Source organism: Oreochromis aureus, linkage group 8, assembly GCF_013358895.1.
Source record: "Oreochromis aureus strain Israel breed Guangdong linkage group 8, ZZ_aureus, whole genome shotgun sequence".
Lineage (NCBI taxonomy): Eukaryota > Metazoa > Chordata > Actinopteri > Cichliformes > Cichlidae > Oreochromis > Oreochromis aureus.
In genome coordinates, this window is record NC_052949.1 from 18,594,064 (window position 1) to 18,620,589 (window position 26,526).

The 26,526-nt window shown below is 40.9% G+C and overlaps 1 protein-coding gene across 3 annotated transcripts; it reads right to left on the bottom strand.

Moving 5' to 3' along the window:
• Positions 1-528: 528 nt before the first annotated feature.
• Positions 529-26,415, bottom strand: LOC116319880 (liprin-alpha-3-like). 3 transcript variants are annotated; one of them, XM_031739331.2, is made up of 31 exons: positions 26,232-26,415; positions 18,278-19,091; positions 15,915-16,016; positions 15,328-15,492; positions 14,530-14,604; positions 14,371-14,430; positions 14,027-14,155; positions 13,152-13,244; positions 12,755-12,807; positions 12,126-12,219; positions 11,896-12,030; positions 11,694-11,777; positions 11,445-11,576; positions 11,288-11,350; positions 9,250-9,329; positions 8,725-8,908; positions 7,323-7,516; positions 6,984-7,227; positions 6,753-6,892; positions 6,522-6,670; positions 6,279-6,375; positions 5,958-6,039; positions 5,139-5,339; positions 4,994-5,056; positions 4,594-4,620; positions 3,624-3,799; positions 3,424-3,521; positions 3,138-3,313; positions 2,959-3,027; positions 2,439-2,601; positions 529-593 (listed from the first exon to the last, which is right to left on the bottom strand). In XM_031739331.2, exons 2-31 carry the CDS (start codon positions 18,611-18,613, stop codon positions 541-543), a joined length of 3,717 nt encoding a protein of 1,238 aa, XP_031595191.2. In that variant the 5' UTR covers positions 18,614-19,091; positions 26,232-26,415; the 3' UTR covers positions 529-540. The 3 variants fall into 3 exon arrangements, with proteins under 3 accessions (XP_031595191.2, XP_031595189.2, XP_031595190.2); XM_031739329.2 differs by lacking the exon at positions 14,371-14,430; XM_031739330.2 differs by lacking the exons at positions 529-593; positions 2,439-2,601; positions 2,959-3,027; ... (1 more) ...; positions 3,424-3,521; positions 3,624-3,799 and having other exon boundaries at positions 4,600-4,847.
• Positions 26,416-26,526: the final 111 nt, after the last annotated feature.

Here is a 26,526-nt window from a genome sequence, read left to right on the forward strand (position 1 = left end):
TGTGTCAATATTGCCGTCTTACACTCAAAAAACCAAAAAAAAAAAAACAGAAGATGAATTCACGATAGGCATTGGTCACTTTCTACAGGCCACTTTCTACAGAATCAAACAGCATCATGCCACAACTATGGATCGAGAGAGAGAGAGACAGAGATAGATAGAGAGAGAGAGAGAGACTGATGGTAAAACAGACATTCACTCCATTTTTTAACATCTTTTCAGAAATCATTCACTCAGTGTCTTTGATTTTTCGAGACATGTGGCTCGAAGGTTGTTGGTCATCCTCTAGTGTCCTTTTTGTTTCGTTTTTTTGTTTTTTGTTCCTCAGTTTTTTTTTCTTCTAAAATGTGTTTTTTCCTTGGGTTGAGTTGGAGGCGGGGTTCTACGAAAATATAAGAAAAGACATTTAAGGAGTCAAAATGGCACCGTACAGACGTGACTGATTTGGTATCCACTCAAGCTATTTTTAGCTATGATCAATCAGAGTGCTTTTCTCACCTGGTGTGCTTATTTATTTATTTATTTTCCTTTTTTGTTTTTTTAGCAGGAATATGTTCTCACAGACCCCGACTCTGCTCTTGGACCAGAGTTTGCTGACAGGGGAAAAAAAGGTGATTAGTTCTTGTTAAATATACAAGACAAACAGATACAAGTCAGTAAAGAAAAACATTACTGATGTTATAAAAAAAACAAAAAACAGCACTGCTAAGCTTTAAATCCTGTATTGCAAATATAAACTATTTAGAAACACAACATCCAAGGGAACAACAGAATCCTAGGGAAACACTGATTTTGCTCCGTTAAGCTAATAAAGCTTCCTGTTCTTCAGGAAAAACCAACTACTGGCTATAGTTTCATATTTACTGTAAAGCAAATCATGTTAAACTTCTCATCTACTGCTCTGCATGAAATTAACAGAAATACCCAGTATTTCTTTAAAAAACAGTTTCTTGTTCTTTTTCTTCATAACCAATGAAACTGCTAAATTGTTATTATCACTGGAGTGTAAATAAAGGATGTAGGAGCATTTGTAAGTTTTTGTTTATATTTCTGCATAATGCGTTTTTAATATAAAAGTCTTGCATCACCACTCATTGCTTTAAACCTTGCAAAGAAAATGGGAAATAGGTGCAGCTGCTGTTTTTCTTCCTTAAGAGCCGTGAAGAAGCCATTCTTAAGGAAGTAAAACAGGGATATGAGATATGTGACACTTTTGGAGTGATGAATCCAAACTTGAAAATTTTGGTACAAACCATATCAGTGTGTACAGACAGCTTCAGTTTCATTGGTTATGAAGAAAAAGAGCAAGAAACTGTTTTCTAAAGAAATACTGGATATTTCATGTAAAACATGGTGGAGGCATTTCAGCCAATGGTGTTGGAGCTCTTTTGATTGGCTTTATTTTTCAGTATATCAGTGATCCCAAACACACAGTCAAGTAAAAGCATATCTGGGTGGAAAGGCACACAAAGGAACATATCAGTCATGGATTGGCTCCAGAGCCCTTGCCTTTTATGTTGTATTTCCATATACGTTTGGACATGTTTCAGTTATGTTTGGTATGTATAGACTTCATCCCTTAGGTGCATCTTTTTATTCTTGAATGACTCATAGACCAATCTTAACTGACTTAAACAAACAAAAATCACTTCTCTGAAAAGGGTCCGGTACAAGAGCTGACCTGAAAATGACAAAGCAGCCAACGTCCAAAGAAAAGCTTCAAAAGTTCACTTTAGAAAAAAAATAAAAGTCTGGCTCTTTGAAGGAAAATATAAAGAAATAGAGGTGACTCAAGGCTTTTGCACAGCACTGTATTTAAATATAAATATAATCTATCCAGATGGTGCATGTGGAGCAAAATATCTCTTTGTTTAAATCACAAACAAAACCTTGTTGTTAGCAAATTTATGCAGGAACTATTTTCTTTCTACTGTCTCTATTTGCCAAACAAAGGAAGCATGCAGATAGATAACATTACAGGTCATCTAAAGGCAGATGCCATTAATGTTTAAGTCCTGTCACAAGCATGAGCCTTTCGTCATGGGTAGACAGAGGCTTGGTTCTGCTGAGTGATGTAGCTGGCAGGTGTGGTTCGGTGAAAGAGAAAATAGTTCCTACAGGAATCTGCTCACAGCAAGGTTTGTAGATTCCTCTGAGTAATCAGGTCATGATTTCTGGACAGAGACAGTGGTGCATGTTTTTTTTGGTGCTTTGAGCACCCAGTTCCATCATAGTTCTGCACTTAATATCTCCACATCCCAGCAACTCACACCCAAATACTTCAGAATGATAAATAGCAGCAAAGGCCAGAGAAATAAAAGATAGAAACTTGATTTTGGGGTGAGCTGTTCCTTTTTCTTTTTTTTTTTAAACAGGAAAAGACTGCTGTGTAATCCCTGATCCTGACAGTATTGTTGTTATCATGCTCAAGTCCTCACCTTCACTCTGGACTTTTCTCAGGGTGACAGACGGGGTCGAGATGGCAGAGGCACGGAAGTTGGCAGGTAATGTTTCTGAGGAATCGGAGGTCACGCCACGGAGGTCTTTCTCCCTAAACATCTTCCTCCATGACGGTGACCGTGTGAATGTTTTTGTGCCGTCCTGTGGAGACAAGGAAATAATGCTAGTGATTCAAAACAACAGCATTCACTGGGCCTTATTCATTATGCATTAGTGGGGTTTAACAAAGCAGTATTTGACAAAGCAGTATTTGTTGTGACAATATTCCACAGTTGCACAGTTTTTAGCCCTACAAGCTGTAACTAAGCAATTAGCACCCGTGTAAACACAGCTGAACCACTGTAGCTTGCCAGCAGTTCACTAGCAGTAAAGCCTTTCTTTACAAGGAAAAGCCATGTTTTTGGTCTTTATTTTTAACCCTGAAAGAAATGTATCTTTCATAGCGCTTTAAACAAAGGGCAAAAAATAAATAAATTTCTGAAGTCTATGTTGTTGTACCTCATCGGGCCTCCTCTCTGTTCCCATGGAGATGAGATTATTGTACTCTTTCTCTAGGAGCTGCCTTGCCTGCAAGAGACAGACGAAGAGATGTTTTGGGTAATTTTACACCTGCAGATTAGGATAACAGAAGAGCATCTGACATCGCCGGCTGTTGTGGAGCACGTGAGACAGTCTACCTGTGTGTTCTGATTTGGTATCTGAAGAAGGAGGGCCAGGTCAGTGTAGTCAAAGGTGTCATCCAGTGCCAGCAGAGCCCCATGGACCCCACTTTCTAACAGGTTGTCAGCAAATTCTTTTAGACCGATAGACTGCACCCAGCACATCACTCGCTCATTGGACCACACCATCACATCTGGGGAAACACAAATTCAAAGATGTCAGTGGATACAGATATAAAAACACACCAGCGTGAGTAAATTAATGCTGTGAAATCAAGTTTGGGGCATTATCCACAGGCCTCACCTTGGTTCTGATGTTGGCTCTCATCCCTCCTCCTCTCCAGCTCCTTTCTATCATAGTTCAAGCGCTTCAAGCACATGATGCCATAGTGAAGGCTCACCCTATAAGTGGTAAGGACAGAGACCTAAGACATGCAGTGGGTGGAAATGTGCAAAACATGTGGAATAAAATTAATCCAATAACATGGGTGTATATTCTTTCACCTGTGGAAACTGTCCACCATCTTCAGCTGGCCCCTCAATTCTTTCTTGGTGAGGTGATCGAGCATGCGAGCATCAACCAGCGATTCCATGAAGTAAGAGCGGTACTGGGGTAGACCCAGGCTGGGCAGCCATTCATTTCCCACCCACTCATGGTTCATGTCTCCATAGGCCAGGATCTGGAGAACAAGGTTTATAGACATGAGAGTAAACAAGATGCATAATAAACATGAAAAAAAAAAAATCCTAAAGGTAACATCAGTGGCTATATTCTGAATATAAAACAAATTTGTGTGTTTCACTTGAGCTAAATAATGAAACAGGAAAAATTATAATGTGTTTGTATTAAAAATATCTAGTGACTTCTAAATTCTTTGGAACAGGGCAGATAAAGTGCCGAGAAAATAGTAGTAAAAAGGGAAACCTGAAAGTGTAATAAAAACAAAATCCCCCGCCATGCAGGGTTTTCTCCATCTGTTTCTCCTTCCCGTGGGCTCTATATACACCACACTCGTGTATATACACTGCTGGCCACTCAGCAGTCATGCTAAACATCTCTCTGACACACATTCGGTATTACTGGGAACAGGAAACATTAGACTTGCAGCCTAAAATGGCAAAAACAATTTGGTCTCACTTTCTAAAAATGCGCCGCTAAAGTGTAACTAATGTCTCAAATAATTAGTTATGTGTTAACTCTAAACCTATGAAAGTATTTCTGCTGCTTTTTGTTTTCCTTCACTTTCTGATTATTTAAAGAGAGAGCTGAAAAAAAAGGCAAAATAACTGCCAGTCTACAGCCTTCAAACCTGGATTTATGTAAGCATGTCCTGTTAGACACACAGATGCATATTTAAAGACTTCGTTTTAGCTCTTCTTCCCTTTAAGGATGCGTCTCCTGGTTTTCTGGTAAGCCTTTATTTAAAAATAAATTGCAAATCATGTGATGGCCTGTGGATTCTCAGCAGCTCACCTGATCCCAGCTGAACTCCTTCTGCTCCTTACGGTTCAGGCCGAGCGTACAGAGGAAAGGAGCAGATATTTGCAAAGAGAGGGAAAGGTCACCAGCGAGAGTGTTTGTGTTTGTAATGAATCAGTGTCAGGACAGAGGAGGAGAGGGAAGGCAAAAGGAGGAAAAGCTTTGTTAGTGAGTGAGAATTAGATGGAAAACACTACATCAAAACTGATTTTTAGGGAACAGCAAGGGAAAGGTGTAGCCAAACATGCCTAATTAAGAGACAAAAAAAAAGAAGAAGAAACCTTATTAACGGGACAGTTTTGCTCATTTTGCTCACGACATAACAAAATGTGTAAAATAAATCAGTGCAATATAAGAACGGCTTCTCTTTATTTCACATGAAATATAATCTTACTGGTTTGGTGGCAGCAGTGAGAGACTCCATCTCAGCGTGCGTCATCCAAATGTTACTTGTTGACTGTAATGGCAACACACAAATTATTAGTTTGTGTCTACCCCCCGTGCTGTGTTTTTTAACTGGGATTTGTACGCAGGCTTACAGAGCGAGTGCTTGCGGGTGCAGACGGACTGGTGAGGGAGACCATTTCCTGAATGGCCAGGCGAAGTTTGAGTCTGTGTAGAGGGTTGCTGATGCCGATCTCCCTCTGGATCTCTGTGTCCGACAGGTTGGCCATGATGGCGCCGCTCTTCACGTTGGCGCGACATGCTGCCACATACCATGCTGGCATCCCGACCCACAGCTGGGACAACAGAAAGCAGAAGTAGTGCACAACGAGCAGTAACCATTCTTCAAATAAAGTATGACTTGGTGACAAAAACCTTGCGCCTAATCCTAACTTGAAATAGCAAAAATACAAAAATACCCAAACCCCTCAGCTTTATCTTTGCTGAGATGCTGATCAGTTACACTCTACAGATAATTGTAAGTGCTTGGAACTGCAAAGGGACCTTCTATGTTCATTTGTAGCTGCATATTTTTATTCTCATACTTTGCAGGTTTGCATGATTCACAGTTCAGTAGTGTTTTTCTATCTGATCCAAGGCTTAGATGCAATCTGACAAGAGATCCTCTTTCTGAAACAAGCAGTTTTAGCTTCTCTCCCCAGCTACCTTCCTTTTAAGCTGCCTTCTTTCTGATTGGTTGCCCTTCACAAACGGAAGGTTTGTTTTCTAAGCATTGCCTGCGCATTGACTGACATCATTATTTAAAGCTTTGGCTTTAAGTAATATTATCGTCTACCATCATGCATACAATATATATTCCGAAAATGAGAAAAAAAAAAAACATTGCAGGCCTGACATCATAAACTGGTCCGAATCAGTCTGATGGTTTTATGTCCGGAGGCTCAGAAGCGTACCTCAAGCCACGTAACAACAGTCGGGCCATCCCATGAGGCGAAAGGCAGACCCTGACGACATGCCTCCTCTAATAAGTCATGCCTGGCAAGGAGAGTGGAAAATAGAAGATTAATTTCTTCATATCTCACCTTACCACTGTCTTCTTTTATAAATAGAAAATCAACATGAGAAGTTAAAAACTTTTCAGCCTTGCGGCACCGCATAGGCGTGCATTTTTCTGTTTAAATTAATACTAAACTACGAAATGTACTACTATATCGCAGGAGGATCAAAGATGTCGCTACAACATGAGAAGCGTGTGGAAAGATGACTGATCTCACTTCTTTTTGCTGCGGCGATCTTTTTCCACTGTTCCAGTTCCAAGTTTAGCCAGACCTAATGGATCAGCTGAACCCAGGTCATCAGAGGGTGTGGAGGCTGTAAAGATCATAGGTTAAAAATAATAATTACTTCCTGTATCGCCTTCGCTGTTGATGATTCTCTCTCACTGCAAACAGATAAATGTATGACTTGGACATGAGAGACGGCATTTTGAATGACTAGCGTCCAGGCTGTTCACACACCCAGTGAGGCAGATTCACGTCCAGGTGCACCAATCCGTCCTTTTTCCTTTTTGCCAAAGAGACGACCAATAGAGGATTTGATGCTTTTCTTTTTGCTGGCTTTGTGAAGGGAATCCTGGCTAGCTGTGGTGGCACCGTCAGCAGAGAGACTGGACGAACAGAGGGACGGAAAACTGAGCGGGGGCTAAATTCAGAGCCAAATATACTGGATGTTAATATTATTCTGAGTACCTGCGAAATTCTCGGTGATCATCAAGGCCTGCCCCCGGGTGAGTGTGTGTCATTCGGTCCAACCGTAGGGCTCGAGGAACAGGCGGAGGGGTGGAGTCAATCAGGGCGAGTGCTCTGCATTCTTCACCGTCTTTGTTGTTCTGCAAGGTGGAAAAAGTTTAAAAGGTTTACATGGCGAAATTCAGTGTAACTTCACTAATTTGTTGGTGTAAAACAGCAGTGAGACAGCACCTGCTTATCGCTCTCCCTAGCAGGTGAATGGGGCAGGCGGGGGGTGGAATGTCCAGAACTGGGTGGCGAGGGTGACGCCAACGTGGAAGAGGTGATGGAGGGAGTCATGTAGCCCCTCCCGACACTGTCACGTCCACCCAGTGAAGAGGGTGGAAGAGGTGAGGCATCGAGGGCTACGCTGCTGACCCGACTCTCAATCTCTTCTGCCCTCAGCTCTGTGCTCTCTTTTTCTTCCTGAATCAGCCTTAAAGGAGAAGAGTGAAGAATTCTGAAGGTAGGCTAAACAATCCTAGGATCTCACAACACTCTGATCTACACACTGTTGCACATAAAACCTACTTAATCTCTTTATTAATGGCCTCCAGTTGCTCCTGTAGCATGATGGCCAAAGTCTGTACATCTGTCTGCCCGCTGGGAGAGAGCAGCTCTGACCCGAACATAGTCTCCCGATCGTCTTCATCATCAGAGCAGCCTCCCTCCACGCCGCCCTCAAACCCAGGACCCAGCATAGTGCTGCTGTCCCACTCTCCATACTGGAAAATGAGAAAAATGATAGAACGGATAGAGATAATGGTGTCATTCAGAAAATACCACCATATCACGGTATATGCAGTGGTGGTCAAATGTTTACAAAGGCTTATCATAGGTATTAATATCTTGGTAATTTGGTGCTTTGAATGATTTGTTTGAATTGTTCATGTCCCAGTGTGGAATGATCGTGCGGCATACGTATTTAAGAACCAAGAATTGGGTGCACAACTTTGAACTGATTTAGGATTTTTTTCTAATCCACATGGGATGAAAACTATACACATTCCCTACTGATATTTGCTTAAATGTCTCTTAGCAAATTGCACCTTGATCAGACACTTTTGGTTCCTTTGGCATATTTCTGACTGAATATGTGACTGCTCTTCTTGGCAGAATTGGTCAAATTAATTTAGATTTCCCCTTTTTCATTATTCCATTCAATTTATGCAAAGAAGCAACACAACCGGCAGCAAAGCAGCCACACCACGCTACCACTACCATGCTTGATGGATGGTATAGTGTTGTGATGTTCAAAAGCCTCCAACCATAGCTCTTGTCACTGTGGCCGTATAGCTCAATCTTTATCCTGTCTGGCCACAAAATCTTTCTCCAGAAGACATTTGGCTTGTCCATGTGGGCAGCTGCAAATTTCAATTGAAATCGAATGTGCTGATTTTAGAGCAGGGGTCTCTTTTTTAGTCTGTATCTTGTCCATAATGATGAAAAACACACTTTACTATGGAAGTGATGTTGGTTTTGAGGTAGTTCATAGCAGGACTTGGTGATTCCTGCATCGTTCCTGAGCATCTTAACCAATTTCCTTTCAACTGAAGGTAACAGTTTGGGTCTTCTTCCAGATCTTGACAAAGTGGTGACAAATCCAAATAACTTAATCTTACATAAAATTGTTTTAACTGATGATCTTGCAACTTTGAAAATGTTTAGAAATGACCCACTAGGCTTCTGGGATATGAAATATTAGTGATGGTATGTATACACTTTTAACCCTGCATGGATTAGAGAAAATCCCCCCAAAATTCAAACTTTTGCACCCAGTTTTTGTTTCTTTGTAAAATCATTCCAACCTGGAAAAAGAAAATTTTAAAGAAATTGTTCAGACCACAAAGTTACCATTACAATTATGCCTATGATGGCTGTATATAACTGTGCATATATGCACATCATCATTATCTCAGCCTGAGATCGACACCTTGTTACTATCATCTCTAGGAGGACCCCAACGGCCACGGTGACGCCTGACCACGACCCCACTAGAGGAGCTGCCATAGCCGGCTGGGAGTGAGCCTCCACCCTGAGGGTACCGCAGCTCCGAGGCACTCCCTGGAAGAGATCTTCGAAAAAGGGTGGAGGGAAGTGAGCTCACGCTGCCCGCCCTAGGATGAGATCCAGAATTCAAATGTTACGCAGCAGCACCTGAAAACATTTCATGGGTGAGTGTGCAAACGCACAGCACTGTCACACACAAAGATTCCCCCATAAATAAACAAGGAATTTAAAACTAAAAGCTATAAAATTATGAATAAAGCATTTGTTTGTGTATTTATCAGACAGCCCAACAGCCTCCAGGTACAATGTGAACAACTTTACAAAGCAGAGGAGTGTAAACAAATGGTGTACTCAGCATACGCGCTGTGTTCTTTGGGAGACTTTGGGTATTCATAAATGTAGGGCACAGTGCATAAATACTTTGCCGTGAGGGTTCATGTCGGCTAACCTGGAATAGGAAGAGCCTGGCCTTCCTCTCAGCTGATCCAGCTCCAGTTGGACTCGCTCCAGCTCAGCAATCAGCTGCTCCTAAAATAAAGAGGAGAAAACACTGTTAACATTACACCAAAGGTTCAAACATCTGTAATAGCTGTAGGGGAAAAAATTGATACAGCATTGTATCGTGAAATTTTGCATGGCAATATTGTATCAGTACACCAAATATTAATATTTTATTAAAGAAATTAAATAAATCAGAATACTCTGGAAACAATTAAAAAGAGCTTCAATTAAATAGTCTCAAATGAAAAAACACCCAACACTTAACTTTGATGATTTATCTGCATTATCAGAAACAGACTACATGTAATCGCCAACTTGACCTCAATTATTCTTCTATGGCAGATTTTAGTGATAGTGTTGGTTATGGCTCACAGTCTCTTTTGGCATAATAATAACTAGAGATGGACCGATCCGATATTACGTATCGGTATCGGTCCGACACTGACGCAAATTACTGGATCGGATATCGGCGAAAAATAAAAAATGTACTCCGATCCATTAAATATCAAAAAAAACATCTCACAAAACTTGCAACACGGCGTAACTCGGCTCATAACCGTAGCACGTCGGAGCAGTATGCGTCATGTGATAGAGCGGCTGTGTGTATTTGTAGCCTCACTACCAAACCAGCATTTCATCTCCGAGGAAGTTATCCCAGAGAGAAGTAAAGCAAGTGTGTAAGTTCATCTCTGAATGTTTGTAAAGCGTTCCCATGTTAAGCTTAACAACCGATATATGGAGCGACTGCCTCTCTCTCTCCCTCACCTTCCTGCCGCTACTTCAATCTTGAAACTGCTTAATGATCAGCTGATCGGCTTTTCTGTTGCGAGTCCATCTCTCTTCTTTGTTTTTGGTCCACTTTGCACCAGAAAGAGGAAACCAGCGGCTGAACAACAGCAGCACGTTTAAGCTTGATAAGCTGTTGTTAGAATTTATTTAATATTACTTTCTACACCAGGATCCTTTTCTACGTAGCTGACGGCTGGTAACTGTGCAGGGGCGGATCTAGCAAAGTGCAGCAAGGGGGGCCGATAGGGCATGAACAGGGAAAAGGGGGCACAAAGACATACTTTTCTTTCTTATTCTCATTTAAAATATCTAGCTTTTAATAAATAATTATCTGAATCTTACACCCAAAGTTTTAATCTGATGTAAAATGTATAGAAGTCCATTACTATATATAGTAACTCTTAAGTCTATATACCCTAGTAAGCTATAGTACTTTTTCCTTTGGGAAGGTACCGTCTGTGAATTCTGCAATTCTGTAGAAGAAAGATTTTGAATCTATTTAATTATTCTTGAAAAATAATTTGTTTCTGTGCATTTTTTTTCACCCTGCATCAAATTAAAGTTGATTACATCGATTAAGCATCATGAGGTGGAGGGTGGGTGGTTCCCTATTTTTTTTTTTTTTTTTTTGCTGGGAGTTTGCAACCCTATTAGTTAGGTTGCTTAATATTTCTGCTAAGTACTCTTTAAAATACCAGAATAGGGAGGATGGAGTAGGTTTAAGTTAGGTTTTAAGTTAGGTAAGGTTTATTAGATTGATCAGTGTTGCTGAACTACGAAATATTTTGGGTGCAGTGTATTTTTTACATACAGGTATAACAGAATAGCTTTAGTGTTGTTGTTTATTTAAACTTGAGTATGAACTTATACAAAATGCAGCAAGATATAAAAAAAAACAGTTTTATTGATTAAAAAACACAATATCGGATTCATATCGGTATTGGCAGATATCCAAATTTATGATATCGGTATCGGACATAAAAAAGTGGTATCGTGCCATCTCTAATAATAACTTAAGTGAGATAACTTATTTAACTTTAAGGAACAAAGGTTACACATCGCAGCATTAGTTACTGCAAACTGTAAAAAAGCGCAATAATATCATATCGTGAGTGAAGTATTGTGATAACATCGTATCATGGGGTGTCTCACCTCTAATCTGTAACTGTTTAAATACAAAGATTACAAGTGAATACCTTATTAGCAAGAAGATCATCTTGGATTTTCTTCATATTGGCCAGTTCCTCAGAAAGAGCATTCTAGAAGCAAAGAAAACAAAAAATATACATATACTTATGCATTTTTACGTGGTACAGTAGCTTATACGGTAACACAATACACTTCTTTCTCTACCTTCTCTTCTAGTGCTGCCATTCTTTCTTTGAGATGCAGCTGAAGTCTCTCATTGGACTCTGACAGAAGCTTGTCCACCGTGTCTGAGAGGCGTTTGTTGTGTTCGTCATTCATCTTCTCCCTCTGCCTGGCCTGGAATGAAGACACGAAGGAGAGGAGGAATAAAAGCAGAGATAAAATTTAAACTTTATTCAGAATTGAGAATTCACGTCAGACTGTGTCTCAGCAGGAAAATGTGATTAATGTCACCCTCTGCAGCTCTTGGTTCTTCTCCTCAAGTTGAGCTTCCATTTGTCGTAGTCGCTCCTCAAAGTTTCCGTGACGTTCTTCAGCCTTTTGAGTGAGAACAGAAAGATATTTGCAGATGCTGATTAAAATATTTGAAATGAGATTCGAATAAAAGCTGGCATATTCTATTCAAAAGAGTTAGTGGTTGACATTGATTACCGACCTTGTTGAGAGCAGCCACTCTTTGTGCAAGCTGGGCCTCGATCTCAGGTAATGTCTCTGCCCTCTGCAGGGTCTGCTGGAGCTTCTGTTTCGCCTCATCCAGACGCTCCTGTAGCTGTCTGTTCTTTTCTTCGCTCTGGACAGTCAAGAAAGCATTGATCAGACACAGAAACGTTCGTGACTTTTGTTGCCAACACAACTGGGTACTGGCTTGTTTGAGCCAAACTTTACCTGTCTGTGCAGGGACTCCTTGCTCGCCAGCTCATTTTCCAGCTTGTCTTTGATATCATGGAGAGAAGTCGCCTCCCTCTGGGCGCTGAGGTACCTGCAACACAAAGCCGCCATCAAAGAGGAATGCTGCAGGAGTCCTAAATACAATAACGTGACATATATCAATGTTTGTGACTGTTTTAAATGAGCTGGTGCCGAAACAGCACTAATCTGAAACAGAAACCTTAGTTTAATGGAGTATTAATTCTAAACAAATGGGCATATTCACACAATTTAATAAAAGTAAACATACCACTTAAAAAAAAAACAACCTTTTAATATAAGCCAAAACACTGAAGAGGATACCTGTACATCAAATCTAGGGGTTAATACATCCAAACTAATTACTGTTTCTCTCCAAATGTCCACTGAATCATTAGTGAGAATATAATGCAAATATTATTATGTAGATGCTATAAAGAGGCGTCACGATGCATTTGCAACACATTGCCTGCCAACAGGTGAAACATATGGTCCTTCTGCTATGTGCATTATAGTTTATGCATGAAATTCTGGTCTTCTGGTCTTGAGCTTCATTCAAGCTACAAATAGATGGAGCGAACAAAAAAAAGAAAAGAAAAAAAGAATACCTTCGTTCTAGTGTTGTAATCCTCTCCTCCATGTCCTCTCTTTGGCAAAGGGCCTGGTAATATTTCATGAAACAAAATGGTATAAATATAAAACTTGCAATAAACAAAATACATGAGTGCTTATCACGTTGAAAACTACTGGCCAGGTAAGAGATATCTACTACGCTTCTTTGAATACGTGCACAGAGCATTCTATTTTTAGACTGCAGGAGTGTATTAATATTTATTATGGCATTCATTTCAGCCCAGCATTTCTTTGATATTGGTTAATTTTACTCTCATCCCCCTTTGGAATAATAAATATTCATGCATATGCCCATTGTGTTGTACTTTGGAACCCTGGGTGCTGTGAGATCTCAGGGTCTTGGCCATGAAGAGACAGACTGGCCCAACAAACCTCTTTCACTTCCCTTTGGAGCTTCTGATTGGCCTCCTCTGACTTCGTCACCTCCCTCCTGGCGGCGGCAAGCTGTTCCTCTATTTCCCCGACCTAACGTGACAACACAAAGGGACCAGAGATGACACAGATTGAACCTACGTGAGCCAGTATTAACCGCCACGGCACTAAGTGTAAACAGACAAGACAGTGACTGATTACAAATGCCAGTTGGGTCCACACGGGACTCTGGGGGTGTAACGCGGTGACTTAAGAGAGTGACGCACGGAACACGCAAAAGGTTTTAAGATGTTTTGAAGGTTAGAGCAAAGCATTACTCATTTTACTCTAAACATTTCTCATCTCTTATGTAAGATTTTGTGCTACGTACAGCTATTAAAATCAAATGTCGTCATATAGCCTACTATACAGGATGAATATGGTGTCTTACAGCAGCTGCAGTAGTGTAACCGACCACAAGAGGGAAGAGGGGGACCAGGAGAAGTACTGTGATTAGTTATCCTCCTTCTTGGGATATGCTGCGTTGTTGGAATTGCTAGTGAGGAAGTGGCACTGATTTATTACGATAGCCACGGTTGGTTATATAATAAACCAAACTTACAAACAAAGGGGAGACAGAAATGTAGCTGGGAGTTCAAACAGTTTCACCTGCTTTCCTTGAGGCCGTTGGGATGGGTCAGGCATGTTGTGAACGTGTGGACAATAGTAGATGTTTTAATTAGGACTTTGCTAAAAGCTTTTATATTTTATAATGGATTTTGACAGAGAATTTGTGGGCGTATTTCAGTTCTGATTACCGTTTAAGATGCGAAACCCAACGTAAACTCTAAAAGCCATCCTCACAAAGTTCGACACAGAGGATCACAAACACTCACCTGCCGGCACATGAGGGCCAGCCTCTCCCTCAGCTGGGAGAGTTCAGCTCTCTGCCGCTCTATCTCCCCTTCTCTCTGTCTGTCAAGCTCCCCATCCTCCAGGCCAGAGGAAGGACCATTGGGCAGTCGCTGGAATGGTGGGAATAAAGCAGGAAATGAGAGTGATGAAGAAAAAAAAGAGTTAGAATGCGTTGTTTTTGCAGAAAAATGTAAATGAAACTGTAGGTGAGTTAAAAATCACACTGACACACCATGTTACCCAATATCTACTTTCTACTGACTGTCTGGACGCTAACACATACACAAAAACAACTGGAACCAACATGCATAAAACCCTCCCTTACATCTTTCCCGCCGTCCACCCCTTGCTGACGTCTTTTAATTTGGTCTCTTAAAGAGATTACCTGAAAAGAGAGAGATAAACAGACGATCCAAATTAATGTTCCCTTCACACTGAGCCGGTCGTTAAAGTCAAATCACAATCCCGTCACGTTAGACTTTACCTCTTGAGAAGACGCTGCGAGTTGATCTTCTAGCATGGACACCCTCTCAAGGGCCACACGGAGCCTTTCTCGAACCTGCGGGGTGAAGCAATACGAAATGGCATGAATTAATATCAAGATTGTGATTACATTTTTATCACTACCGAATAAGTAAATAAGAGTTCGTGAGAGGTCAAAACACACGCATCAGAGATGAAGCTCACCACGGAAGCTACACTGGGAATTTCTGCACATCACACTGCATTTTAATTGAACCCAACTCAGCACTGGGTGTGAGCAATCCTCATGAGACAATCGCTAAGGCTGACAGGACTTGATTTATTCACGTCTATCACACTGAACGATGCTGTAGTGCTAACTCGGGAGAAAAGCAGTTTGTTATAAGTGGGACCTTTATATGATCATCATAGCAAACAATGTCAAAGTAAATTTTCATTGTCATAAAGCAATAATATTTGATTTTATACGGAAACATGTGAGCTAAATCTGCAGTCTGAATGCTACTTCGAGCAGCCAAGTTGTATTTATATATATATCCTGCCTCTCTGTCCTCACATTATATACCAAACACACCCTCACACTTTGGTGGTCTATTTAATCTGGAAAGTCTCCCATCTCTCCCTCTGACATCTCAGTGCTGCTAGTGCCCTGTATTGCCACCTGCCGATTCTGTCCCTTCACCTCCCTTTTTACCTCAAGCATGTTTCTGATGACTTATGACTTTGAGTTTAATATTCTTTTGGCTCAATGTTCGGTCTGAGCGAGTGAAATCTCTTGCTCTCAGCCTTTCAAACACACCTTTTCATCCAGGGCCTTGTGGTGCTCAAACAGGGATTTGAGGGCCTTGAGGACTTCCACCTCACTGGAGACCCCTGCAGGGGACTGGGCTTGTCTCTTCACCACCGTCATCCTCAAACTGCGCTCATGGCGAGACACAAGACACTCCAGGTGTTCCAGCAACAACTGAACAATTGAGTGGGTTAATTGGGAGAAGGATGGAGAGAGTGAGAGAGGTAAGAAAGGCAGTTTGAAGGAAAAAGCTCATACAAAATGAGCAGGAATTAGAGACAGGAGCGGAGATTACAGGCCGGGATCATGAAAAAAGAGAGTAGGCTCAGAGGCGACACAGAGCAGTGAGGATTTTAAGAGTGACGAGAAACGTTCAGCACAGCAAAAAAAGACATAAGGAAAGCAGATATGGACAATGAAAAGGGGCCATGAAGAGAAAAGACAGCGTGGATTAGGAATAAAAAGAAGATCAAGAGAAGGAAAAACAAACAGAAGCAAATGAAACAGTGTGACACCCACACAACCACAATGGGTGAGGAAGATAACACAGAGCCTGTTACAGTGCTAATAAGCAAAATGGCTGCTAAACATCTTACACGTGTGTTGTTTCTTTCTGCCTTCAGCTCAGCGATCTCCTCCTCCCTCTCTAGAAGCTGCTCCCGGCAAACGTTCAGCTCTTTAGTCAACACAGCAAACTCCTGTGGAACACACAAGCTGCGTTCAGAGGCAAGAAAACAAACTACACAAACGTATGGCTTTAATAGATTAAGTGGTCTCGGCACAGCCAGTTCAGCTGCAGCGAGTTTTGATCTAGGCGAGACACGAGCATGCACACACGCAGCAAATGCACACATAGTGCTAAAAATATACAGAACCAAAGGCTTACAGTTACACACTCTGTGAAACACCTGAGACCAGCAATGTAGGAGGTCAAACATGATGTAAACCTACATAATAATCATGTAAATCAATGACACACTTTCCACCACCGCTCTCATCGTGCTCATCCTCCTCTGTGAACTCGCATTCATGCATGGATTACATCACGCTGTTACACAATGGCTCGGCTCTGGAATGCACAGGAGAGACCCCCGAAAACACAGCATCGATATGTCATTTACAGCACCACTGGGAATGCGCTCGCAACTGAAAGTGAGCCCGAAAAGGAGAGCTAGAACTACACGATTTCTGCACAGTGAGAAAAACTCAAAGAATCCACGGTAAAAGATTTTTTTATCTCCATAAAACGCATCTAAGGCCTTAGAAGCTGCTTTTAAGAGTGACAGTGTGCAGATGTTTAGGGTTAGGATTACCTGCTTTAGAATTCAAAAAAACTTAAAGGTAGGCATATGAAACTGGTTTGTGTTTTCAAGGGGGGAAAGAGAAAGAGCCAAAGAGAAATCTATACAGATGGTGACACAGCGTGTTTATTGGCTCTTGGCCTTATGGGATTGTTTCTTGTTTGGATAGGGGTCAGCTTCGCAGTTGGCTCTCCTTGTCCCCTTGTCGTTTCTATTTCGTCTCACTCTATCTTTACAGGCTACGGCCTCCATTTGTTTGAATAAATTTGAATTCCTGGTCTACAGTGCACGTGGCCCTATGTCGCGGAGAAATTACACATCGTCTTGTAATTCATGCTGCACTCACATAAACACATGCACATTCGAATTCGATCCAACAATGTGGCTCCTACATTAATACTTAACCGAGGTGTTCAAGGCCATAACTGCTTATTATTATAATCAGTATATTAATTTATGGAAAAACTGAAATGCAGAGAAAACAAAGACACACATTCCAACATCCATATAGTTTACATGTAGGAGGATGTATATGATATTAAGCTAGGTTTATGGAAATTTAAGGGAAAAATATGTGGTATTGTTGTTCAAAATAAGCAGTCTATAATAAGCTATCAAAATAGTTGGAGAGTATATGTAGATTGTATGATGTTCTAGACGAGTGTTAGAGCCTAATACTAAAGAGACACGTAAAACTGCCTGCTATAAATAAGTATTGTGTTAAACTGCGTGGTGAGTATATGCTGTTGGTATACATACATTAATCTCGTTCTTCAGTTTGGGTTGCTGCGGCATCTTTTTGTTATCCACACACACTCTTTGACTTCCTACTCACTCTGGACTACTTTTGGACACCAAACTGAACCGTGAGTAACTCAGTGGATTAACTTAACATCAGTAACCCTAAATGTTTGGAAGAAAGCCATTACAACAGTCAAGTCAGAAATGGACTTTATCAAAAAAAAACATAAAAAGGAATCTGACTGAATTAAAAAAAAATATTATTATTAATTGGTATTGGTAATTTATTTCAAACATGTAAACAATATATTATCTATCTAGCTTTAGATGAGGAGAAATGAGAGATTGTTTTTTTTTTTAAATAATGGTAGGATAAAACTTTTAAATTCCAGTTAATATCAATAAGCAATTTTATCAGGCAAGCTCAGAGAATTCCAATAAAATTACATTTTTATTGAAGTTCAGATAAGGCCCTAGCACATATTATCTTCCATTCTCATTAATCACCCACTAACGATATGATTAACAAACATAATAAAACCTGATTACACAACGAGGGGAAATTTGCAGATGCAACTTGGACTTGACAGCCAGACGAGCATCAACCCACAGCATTTACTAGAAACAGAATTAGTGAAGAAGACTCTAAGCATGCAGTGGGGGAAGTGTCTAATGTCCTGTTCTAGCTGGAGCTGAGTCTCTCTCTCCACGAGGCATCACTGCAAAGGCTTACTGTCTCATGAGCTCGCTTCGTGATGACACACTCATAAACGCAGACTCATATGTAACTCAGCTCTGATAACACAGAGAATAAGCAAAGTTACCTTACAGGCAGAAATGTTCCATAAAACACTTGCATCAGGAAAACACACCCATATACACAAGCACAGTGTAAATATAAACGTGTACAGATTTACCTGTGGCAGAGCAATTGATAGCTGCCTCTGAAGGGATTCCTTTTCATGGCCAAGCTCACGGAGGCGGAGCTGAGCTGTACCCAGGCTCTCCTGCGTCTCCCTCAGGTTCTCCAGCAGCCTTTCCCTTTCTGTCAGCATGTTGACCATTAGAGACTCCAGGTTCCCTGTGCTGCCTCCTTCATCTCCTCCACCTCTGGGCTCCCTGCCACTGAATCCTCCTCCACCCATGGCTCCTCCCGGGCCTCCGATTCCCGCGCTGGCGGGTGAGGTGGGGCCTCCACCTGTGCCACTTCGCCCATCTTCGGATATGGTGGGCATCACCTCGCACATCATCATGAGACCGTGGCGTGTGTGTCAAGTAATAAAAGAGAACTAAATGGGGGATTGTACGTGCAAAATGCCTGTTGCCGTGCCTTGGGTTTTGTTAAGCTTCAGCCAAAAGTTTGATGTACAAAATATAAATCTTTACATTTTTTTTGTTTTCCAAAAATATTATTCTTTTGGTTTATGTCTACTCCTACATCTTCCTGTGTTTATTGCCTTTTTAAATTGTTTTCTCCTGCACTTACTTCTGTATGTCTTTGCTCACTAGACTTGCATTACTCAGTCCCAACCTGCATGGCAAATGATTAGAAGGCTTATGTGTTCCCCTGTTATATAAGAGGGACTGCAGGAAAGCCGTTCTGTGGGTGGCTGTAGGATTGGCTGAGGGTGAAGAAGGGAAGGGGTAATGGGAAAGGAAGGGACAAAGGAGGGCCAATGCACCTAAATTGTGTCCACAAGGCAGGGCTCCTCAAAGCGCCGTTGGTAAGAGCTGAAAAACAAAGCACACATTGTATTAGATCTCCCACAATAAATTCCACTGTGAATACAACAACTGTGAAAGTACTGTGCAAGCATGAGCTGGTAGTTTGCAACAACAAGACTAATGAAAATCTGAGGAACTGTGACAATGATGCCAACTGCTGATTTGCAATTAGCATTTCTGACAAAATGACAAACAGGTTAACCTAATATGTAATAATGCAATGGCAACTCCAATGAAATGAACAGAATCTGTATACAATTCACACTGATTCATGGACCATGAGAAATGTCTTGATGAGCGAGAATTTAAACTAATGCTGTTCAACTCAGTTATAGTCCATAAAACATAGAATCTGACTTTAAAAGGTAATCAAAACAATAATTCAACACTTTGGGAAACACCAAGAGATGCAGTTCAGTTCCAATTACAGCAACAGTCACCTCAAAGTGCTTTATATTTTATGGTGAAGACCATTATACAGAGCAATCAGAAGAAACTATGAGGAATGAGGATGTGCTTGGCGACAGTGGTGAGGAAAAACTCCCTTTTAACAGGAAGAAACCTCCATTATACAATGCGTGACAGACATCTGTCACAACAGGTTCGGGGGTATAACGCACTATAATATGAAAAGACTGATGTCACTTTCATATCTGTTTGTGAAATACAGTGTAAAGTACCAGCTAGAAATTAGCTAGCTAAGTCGTAAACTGGGTTATGGTGCAAAAACAAAAACACCCTGCAGTATTTGCAAAGATAGCAGGGTGGAAACTCAGAGAGTTGCATATGTATTTCTCTGAGTTCCTTTCTGAAGACTCAAAAATATAGGGAGGAAAATATTTAAATCAAGCTCATAACTGATTTGCTAACATCTGCAAAACTCAATTTACTGTTAATTGTGCTAATACTCCCCCCCCAACAAAAGCATCTTATTTTTTGTGCTTGACATTGAAATTAACTGACTGTGTCTGTGTTTAGAAAACTGCACACCTTTTTTCACATCAACTGAAAAACTAGACACACCTATGAGCCCTATTTGGGGAATGTGCTAGCACACTGTTTTGTCCCATTTAGTAAATCTGCCCCAAAGACTGAAATAGTTGCCTCTGGCTTGATTCAACGTTTCCAAAATCTACCACAGTGAATCAAGTTGAGGTGTGGATAGGTGGGTTTCTACCTTCAGATGGAACAGTGTTAGCTTTTATGCTAAAATGCTGCATTATGACGCACTAGCGTTATATTTTTATGGACAGATAAGAGAGTGGCATCAGTCTACTTTTCGAACTTTAGCTACAAAAGTAAACAAGGGTGTTTGCTTTTTGTGATATGAGCACAACTCATAACTGTATCTAATATTTCTTTTTTGATTTGGGCCACTTTCATTCACGTGATTCTTTCGCAGTGTGATCTCAGTCTAACCCTAACCTTTGACCTTTGGGCCAGTTCATACTGGAATCTGATCTTGGCCACAACAAAAAGAAATGGGCAAAAAACTCAAATATGTGTGACAATACAGTGTTAGTGAAGTTAAAGCATTAAGCTAATCTTGAGATTTTGGGTTAGGGTTAGGAGGTCATATGGGGGTTAGTTTAATTTTAATTTTTTTTCATTTAAAAGCTTTTTTTGAGAGCAAAGCAACTGAATTTCTTTTGGTTCAGCTGCCTTCTGTTTTCATGACCTGGATGGACCAAGAATGTAAGGCTTTTCTGAAACAAGGCAATTAAGTATAAAGAAGTGAACTCACTGCACTGGTTTTCTTTTAATCAGCTGCATATCTTAAATTACCTTTTTTTTAAATGACCAAATGAGGCCTGTGTCTGATCCTGCAAACAGTGGGCCAAAATGGTACAGATCCAAGCAATCGGCATTATTATTTTGTCTCGTGTCTGCTTTCCACAAATATTCTTCACTGTCTTATCTGGAGTACTTAAGGGCTCCCACTGCCCTTTATACTTTCAAGTGGTTTGGACTCATTTGGTGAACTACGCATAGTTCTTTATGTCAGTGAAACTGAAAAAAAAAGCCAAGAAGTGCAATGAAGAATTTCAGAGTTAAGCAAAAATCATCTTTTTTGTAATTCAACCATATTTAGGCCACAGGGCTCAGCACCAGTGATAATAACTCTCAGTTAGTGGTCTCTTCTGTGATAAAGGGGACAGCATAATAAATTAAAATGGGGGATTGATAAAAATCTATCAATCTATAAAAACCTTTGGTGTTTAGCATTAAATACCCCACTATGTATTTAGGACAGCCTTAAATTTGAATTTAAAAAATCAAAAATAAAAGTATATACTTGCTGATAAATGAATCAGCTGGTGTTCATCCACAGTGTGAATCAGCTGGTGAAAAAAGACTGGTGTTAAAAAAATTCAGCTCCTAAAACATTTTTAGTTTATGTAATTGTACATTTTAATAATTGTGCAATGTTACTTAAATTTGGAGTTTTCAGAGGATCTCCATATAATCCTAATACTGGATAAGTACTCATATAGCTTTAAACACTATGTGAACAAAATTACTGGTCCACTTACACCTACAGGAGCTACTTAGCCATGGAAACCAACACTGTGAAGCTCCAAGCAAACAGTTTTTTTTTTTGCTGATGTTTATGGCTTTAAACTCTGCTGTTACTGATTTAACCACATGCTGATGACTTTTACATACTTTGCACCTCAAAACTCACCGACCCCGCTCTTTAGTTTTATGTGGACTGTCATTTTGTGGCTGACTTGCTAATTCACTGAGCTCTTTAAACAACCCATTCTTGATTGACAACCCAATTTTGTAAAGGCAGATTACATGTCAAATGCTTAATTTAATTCACCTGTGGCAATGGGACTGAAAATTACTGGAACTATTTGTATTCAAAACGTTTCAGAGTTCACAGTAAAAGCCTTGTGGACGTATTACAGTATGTTAAGAAGGACATCTTAAATATGCTCAGATGCCATATTGTGCACTTAATATACTTATATACATCAATCTTAAAGGTAGTGTAAATGAGTGTATTAAATTCTTCTGTCTTCGGGGGTGGCACTGTATGTATTTACAGAATATCGGAGGTCGAATGAGGCGGTGGGGACTCAGGCAGCATAGTCCAGATTTTCCTGTAAAATCAGTGCTTATCATTGTTATATGGGCATCCAGGAACCACAAATGGGGTAGCTGTTGGTTGGTAATTTAAGGTCTGTTACAGCTCTGAATTAGCTTCTCATGCTGGTGAGCTGGCTAGAGCACTTGGCAATATTGCTGTGTGTCCCACTAAAAAACAGCTTACTTCCTTTCCTGCTCCACTGGTGGATAATTAAGACGCAAGACTGACCTGGCATTGCCTGCATATGCTTAAAATACAGTTCAAAATAAAAATCTGATTCAGGAACAGCTTTGAACTTCTTTGACAGATTAATAGCTGCAGTCTGATGGCCACATACACGAAAATAAACCATATTATGATCGCAGCATAGGTTCCATATTAAGAAAGGGTGAGATTTTAGGTACGGCCTTTCAACACAGACACAGGAAATAATAAGGTGATAATCTGCTTCATAGTGGGAGAACTTCTCTAGGTGTGAAATTCTCTGATATAAAAAATGTCACTGAATATCTGCACAGCACCAATAATAGCCTCTGGGTTTACAAAATGATGCTAACACCAATCATTCACAACCACATGTTAAAATTCAAAACTTTACAGCATAAATTAACATCCTTAAACCTTGCTGTAAAAATACATTTAATTTCCGACTAGTTCCCCTTTTCGTGGTAACTAATGCTGCTCACTTTCACCATCATACACCAGAATCTATTTAAGCTACAAAACTTGCCATCCCTCCCATTTCTATGTGCATCATATTTATGCAAAGGAATGAGTTCATAGCCAAGATGCCAAACTGGGCTCTCCTGCTTTAATAAATAAATTATACCCTAAACGATATATTTTTAAAATTAGGACCAATACCTGATTACTTAAAAATCGAATTTGTATGGTGGTATTTTTTTTCTTTCAGTCGCAAAAAGCATAAACTTAGCATTTTTATGTGTCATTATTAGTTATTTATCAGTCTGTTTTACTGCTACAACAACTCGTGGATTACTTGTTCACCCGCTGCTTGATCCTGCTTGGATCAGCTGGTTTTTCTGTGGTTCCAAACATGTGTTGCCAATAAGGAAGTTGTAGAGTGCTCTGAGCTGGAAAAACTATGTGCCATCAACACCTATAATATGGCTGAAGAGTGTTTCTCCTCTTTACTTTTTAAATTTTGATTTATTGGCCGTTATAAATGCAGATAATGATACATCAGCAAAAGGTTATATACTGGCCGATATATCAGCGGAGCCAATAAATCAGTCGGGTTCTAAAATCAGTCACTTCAAACATGAGTTGTCTGACTGAACAGTATGAGGAGAAAAAAATGCATTAGGTCTTAATTATTAAGGGCTTATTTGGGGCATGACACAACGGTGGCTGTTATTTACAGCCTATCCTTAGCACTAAGACAGCTGATGATGAGGATCAGTATGGATCAGAGATAAAGTATGTCTGTAAATAAAGCCATTAATGTTTATACTTATTTCCTTGGATTAGGTGTTTTAAAAAAAATCGTTGATATCATTGTTGTTGTGAAATTTAATAATGCACCGTTCTCTTTGGCGGTTTTACATTGTTCAGAATTATTCATTACATGAAGGCATTCATCTTTTTTACAATCAAAAGGACCAAATATATTTGTCAAAATGCACTATATGAACTGAAAACCCTTTGGAGATGCTGCCTCTGGCTTGGGTGTATGAATCAGGTCCATTACATACCTTAGTGAAAATATGCTGTTCATGAAATTGCACCAAGACCCTCAAATGTTTGCTCAGACTTTTTCCCGAGTGGTTCTTGTAAACCAGCAATGTAACATAAACAACAGCTTCTGGCAGTTACTCTGTGTTCCAAACTACCCAAAACATACACTGAGGCGCACAGAAAGGCCGGCGCTAAGGACTGAATTATAAGAAAAACTTTAATCCACGCTGGCTGGGATAACCCATCCTAACAAGCACCTTTGCATTAGTTCAGAAAGGGCTAAAGTAAATACTTCAGCCATACTAGTCAATGCACAGGTCACATTAACACGTCTCTGAATTCCTACAGTGTCATATGATGAGTCTGTTGTGGAAAAACGGCAACAAAAGCTGGAGTCTCGATTCAGTGCAGGCATAACATAACTGTGCAGTTTTGACTGAAGCGTCAGCTGTGAGGTCACTGGGCTTCACGGTCTGTGTCTTTATGAGCATGTGCAGAAGAGAGAAAACAAAAGAGACTGCTGTAAAATAGTTATCATGCCACAAGCTTTAGTAGCATAGAAGCATTACTTAGACCTTTTCTCTTTTCTTCTTATTGCTGTAGAAATATGAAAAGCAGATAGAAAACAATGAGCTGGTGGTAACATTTCCCTAAAATGTATCAGCTTCAGTGGTGTAAAGGGTGAGCTCAGGCACAGTGTCACTACTGAAGTCTCCACTGAAGTCTTACCACACTGAAACGAATGTACTTGCGAGGATGTGATTGCCCACACCATCATCATCATCATCACAAGTGATAAACAGTCACACTGAATTCTGATGGGTTCCCTTCTCTGGCTTGGACAGACTGGCTTTACAGTATTTGATTACTAGATGACCAGTTAGGACAAGGCCCCTAATTAGGCGGGGTATCGTGTTACTAAATATTCTCTGTCTCCACAAAAAGAAAAAAAGGGCAAAGAAAAACTGTGTGTTCTGAGTGTGTGTTTGTGGGAGGGAGGGAGGGAGGAAGAGAGAGAGGGGGCGATAGAGCTGCAAAAACAGCTCTCCTCCACCAGACACTGGGGCGGGGAGAGGGGTTTGCAGGCTCCCACAGCCGCCAACAATGAGAAACTGAAGAATGAGGGGCTCTGCAGCCGGTTTTACATCCTCTTAAATGTTAAATCACATTCACGGCCAAAGAATGCATGCATGCCCAGTGAATTCTTGGCATTTCCATTAAAAACAGAGCATAGCCACTAATAATGGACGCCTACCCCCCTCTTCCCCTTTTAACGGTACCCCTGGGCAAGAGACGCATCACTGGAATCGATAAATGATTGTCGGCAGCTTGGGTGGAGGAATGGAAACACCGGGATCCGAACCAGCATGCTTTCATTTGCAGTGGCATTCACACTGCACACCAGGCTAAAGGGGGAAACTGACAGGTCGACCAAGCTGTAGCAAGCCTGCACCTCCATTTCTGAATGTATGGAGGAAAGACCATCTGATGATGGGCGCACGAACGCACACGCGCACATCTACATTCTCATAGTGAAAAAAAGGGGAGTTGTGTATTGCAGAAACCTCAGATCTGTCACTTCGGCTGTTAAAATGGCCATCAAAGCAGATTAGAAGGAAGATAAATCCATGCCTGCTCCACAGAGATCCTGGTCGACTAAGACTGTGGATTATGCCCCCCTACCAAATAATAAATAAATACTCAATGCACATTTTCAGCATTTTCAGACCAATTTTTTTCTCAAACATTATGGAGTTATAAGGCCATAAGGCAGTGAGAGGAGCTGGGTGGTTTGACTACAAAGCTCCCAACGGCAAAGAGCTTAGTTGCAGCCATGATTAATTACAAGCAAAACATAGCAGGCCAATATACAGTGGCATCTTATGATCTTATGAGGACCCCATCTCGCTCTCTCTCCCTCGCAAGTAGCTATCGCCTCACCTAACTGTATGCAAACGGGAGCGAGCAAGCGCGCCCTAAATAAATCTTGGCGTGTGCTGCCAACACACCTGTCAATGCCCGACACCGACATACCGCGTTGCATAGTCTATCTAATAACTGCCCGTGCTTTTAGCAAATACAACCATGCCCCCCACCCCCATCTAGCACACGCAAACAAACGCACACTCACACACAAACACATGTAAAGCACCCCCTCTCCATCCGTGACAACACAATGCAAGGCATCCTACTTGTTATCACCCGCTTGCACGCGCGCACTGCATCCACCGATACATTAGTGCATGCATGCCTTTTTCTCCCCTCTCCTCTTCTGCGTCTTTCGACGAACACTGTTATCCCTCTCAGTTGAAATTGGGTTGCGATGGGGCGGTGTGAAGTTCCATCCTTACCACAGTCATCAGGGGGGAGCCTGTAGTGTCCATGTTTGATGTTAAATATTCCTTAGATCCATCCCCCGCGGATCCCGCCTCGGCGTGCGTGCCCCTCATCCAGAGCCGAAATAAAGCTTAGTGTATGTGTTATTATTATTATTATTATTATTTCCTCTCCCCCGTCTCTCCCTGCCCACATGTAGCTAAGCGGCGAGGAAGGGGACGCGGAGAGAGACGATACGCCACCTTACCACAGACCCCCCCTTCTGTCGGATTGGAAGGTAATGGGTCTTAAAGAAACATTCTCTCAGCA

Excerpts from the sequence above, each read along its gene's own strand:
- LOC116319880 (XM_031739331.2), bottom strand. The coding sequence starts at position 18,613 with ATGATGATGTGCGAGGTGATGCCCACCATATCCGAAGATGGGCGAAGT. Across the intron at positions 11,577-11,693 it reads AGAACCAAGAGCTGCAGAGG|GCCAGGCAGAGGGAGAAGAT; the intron begins GTGACATTAATC and ends TCTTCATTCCAG. Across the intron at positions 11,351-11,444 it reads TGGCAGCACTAGAAGAGAAG|AATGCTCTTTCTGAGGAACT; the intron begins GTAGAGAAAGAA and ends CTTTGCTTCTAG.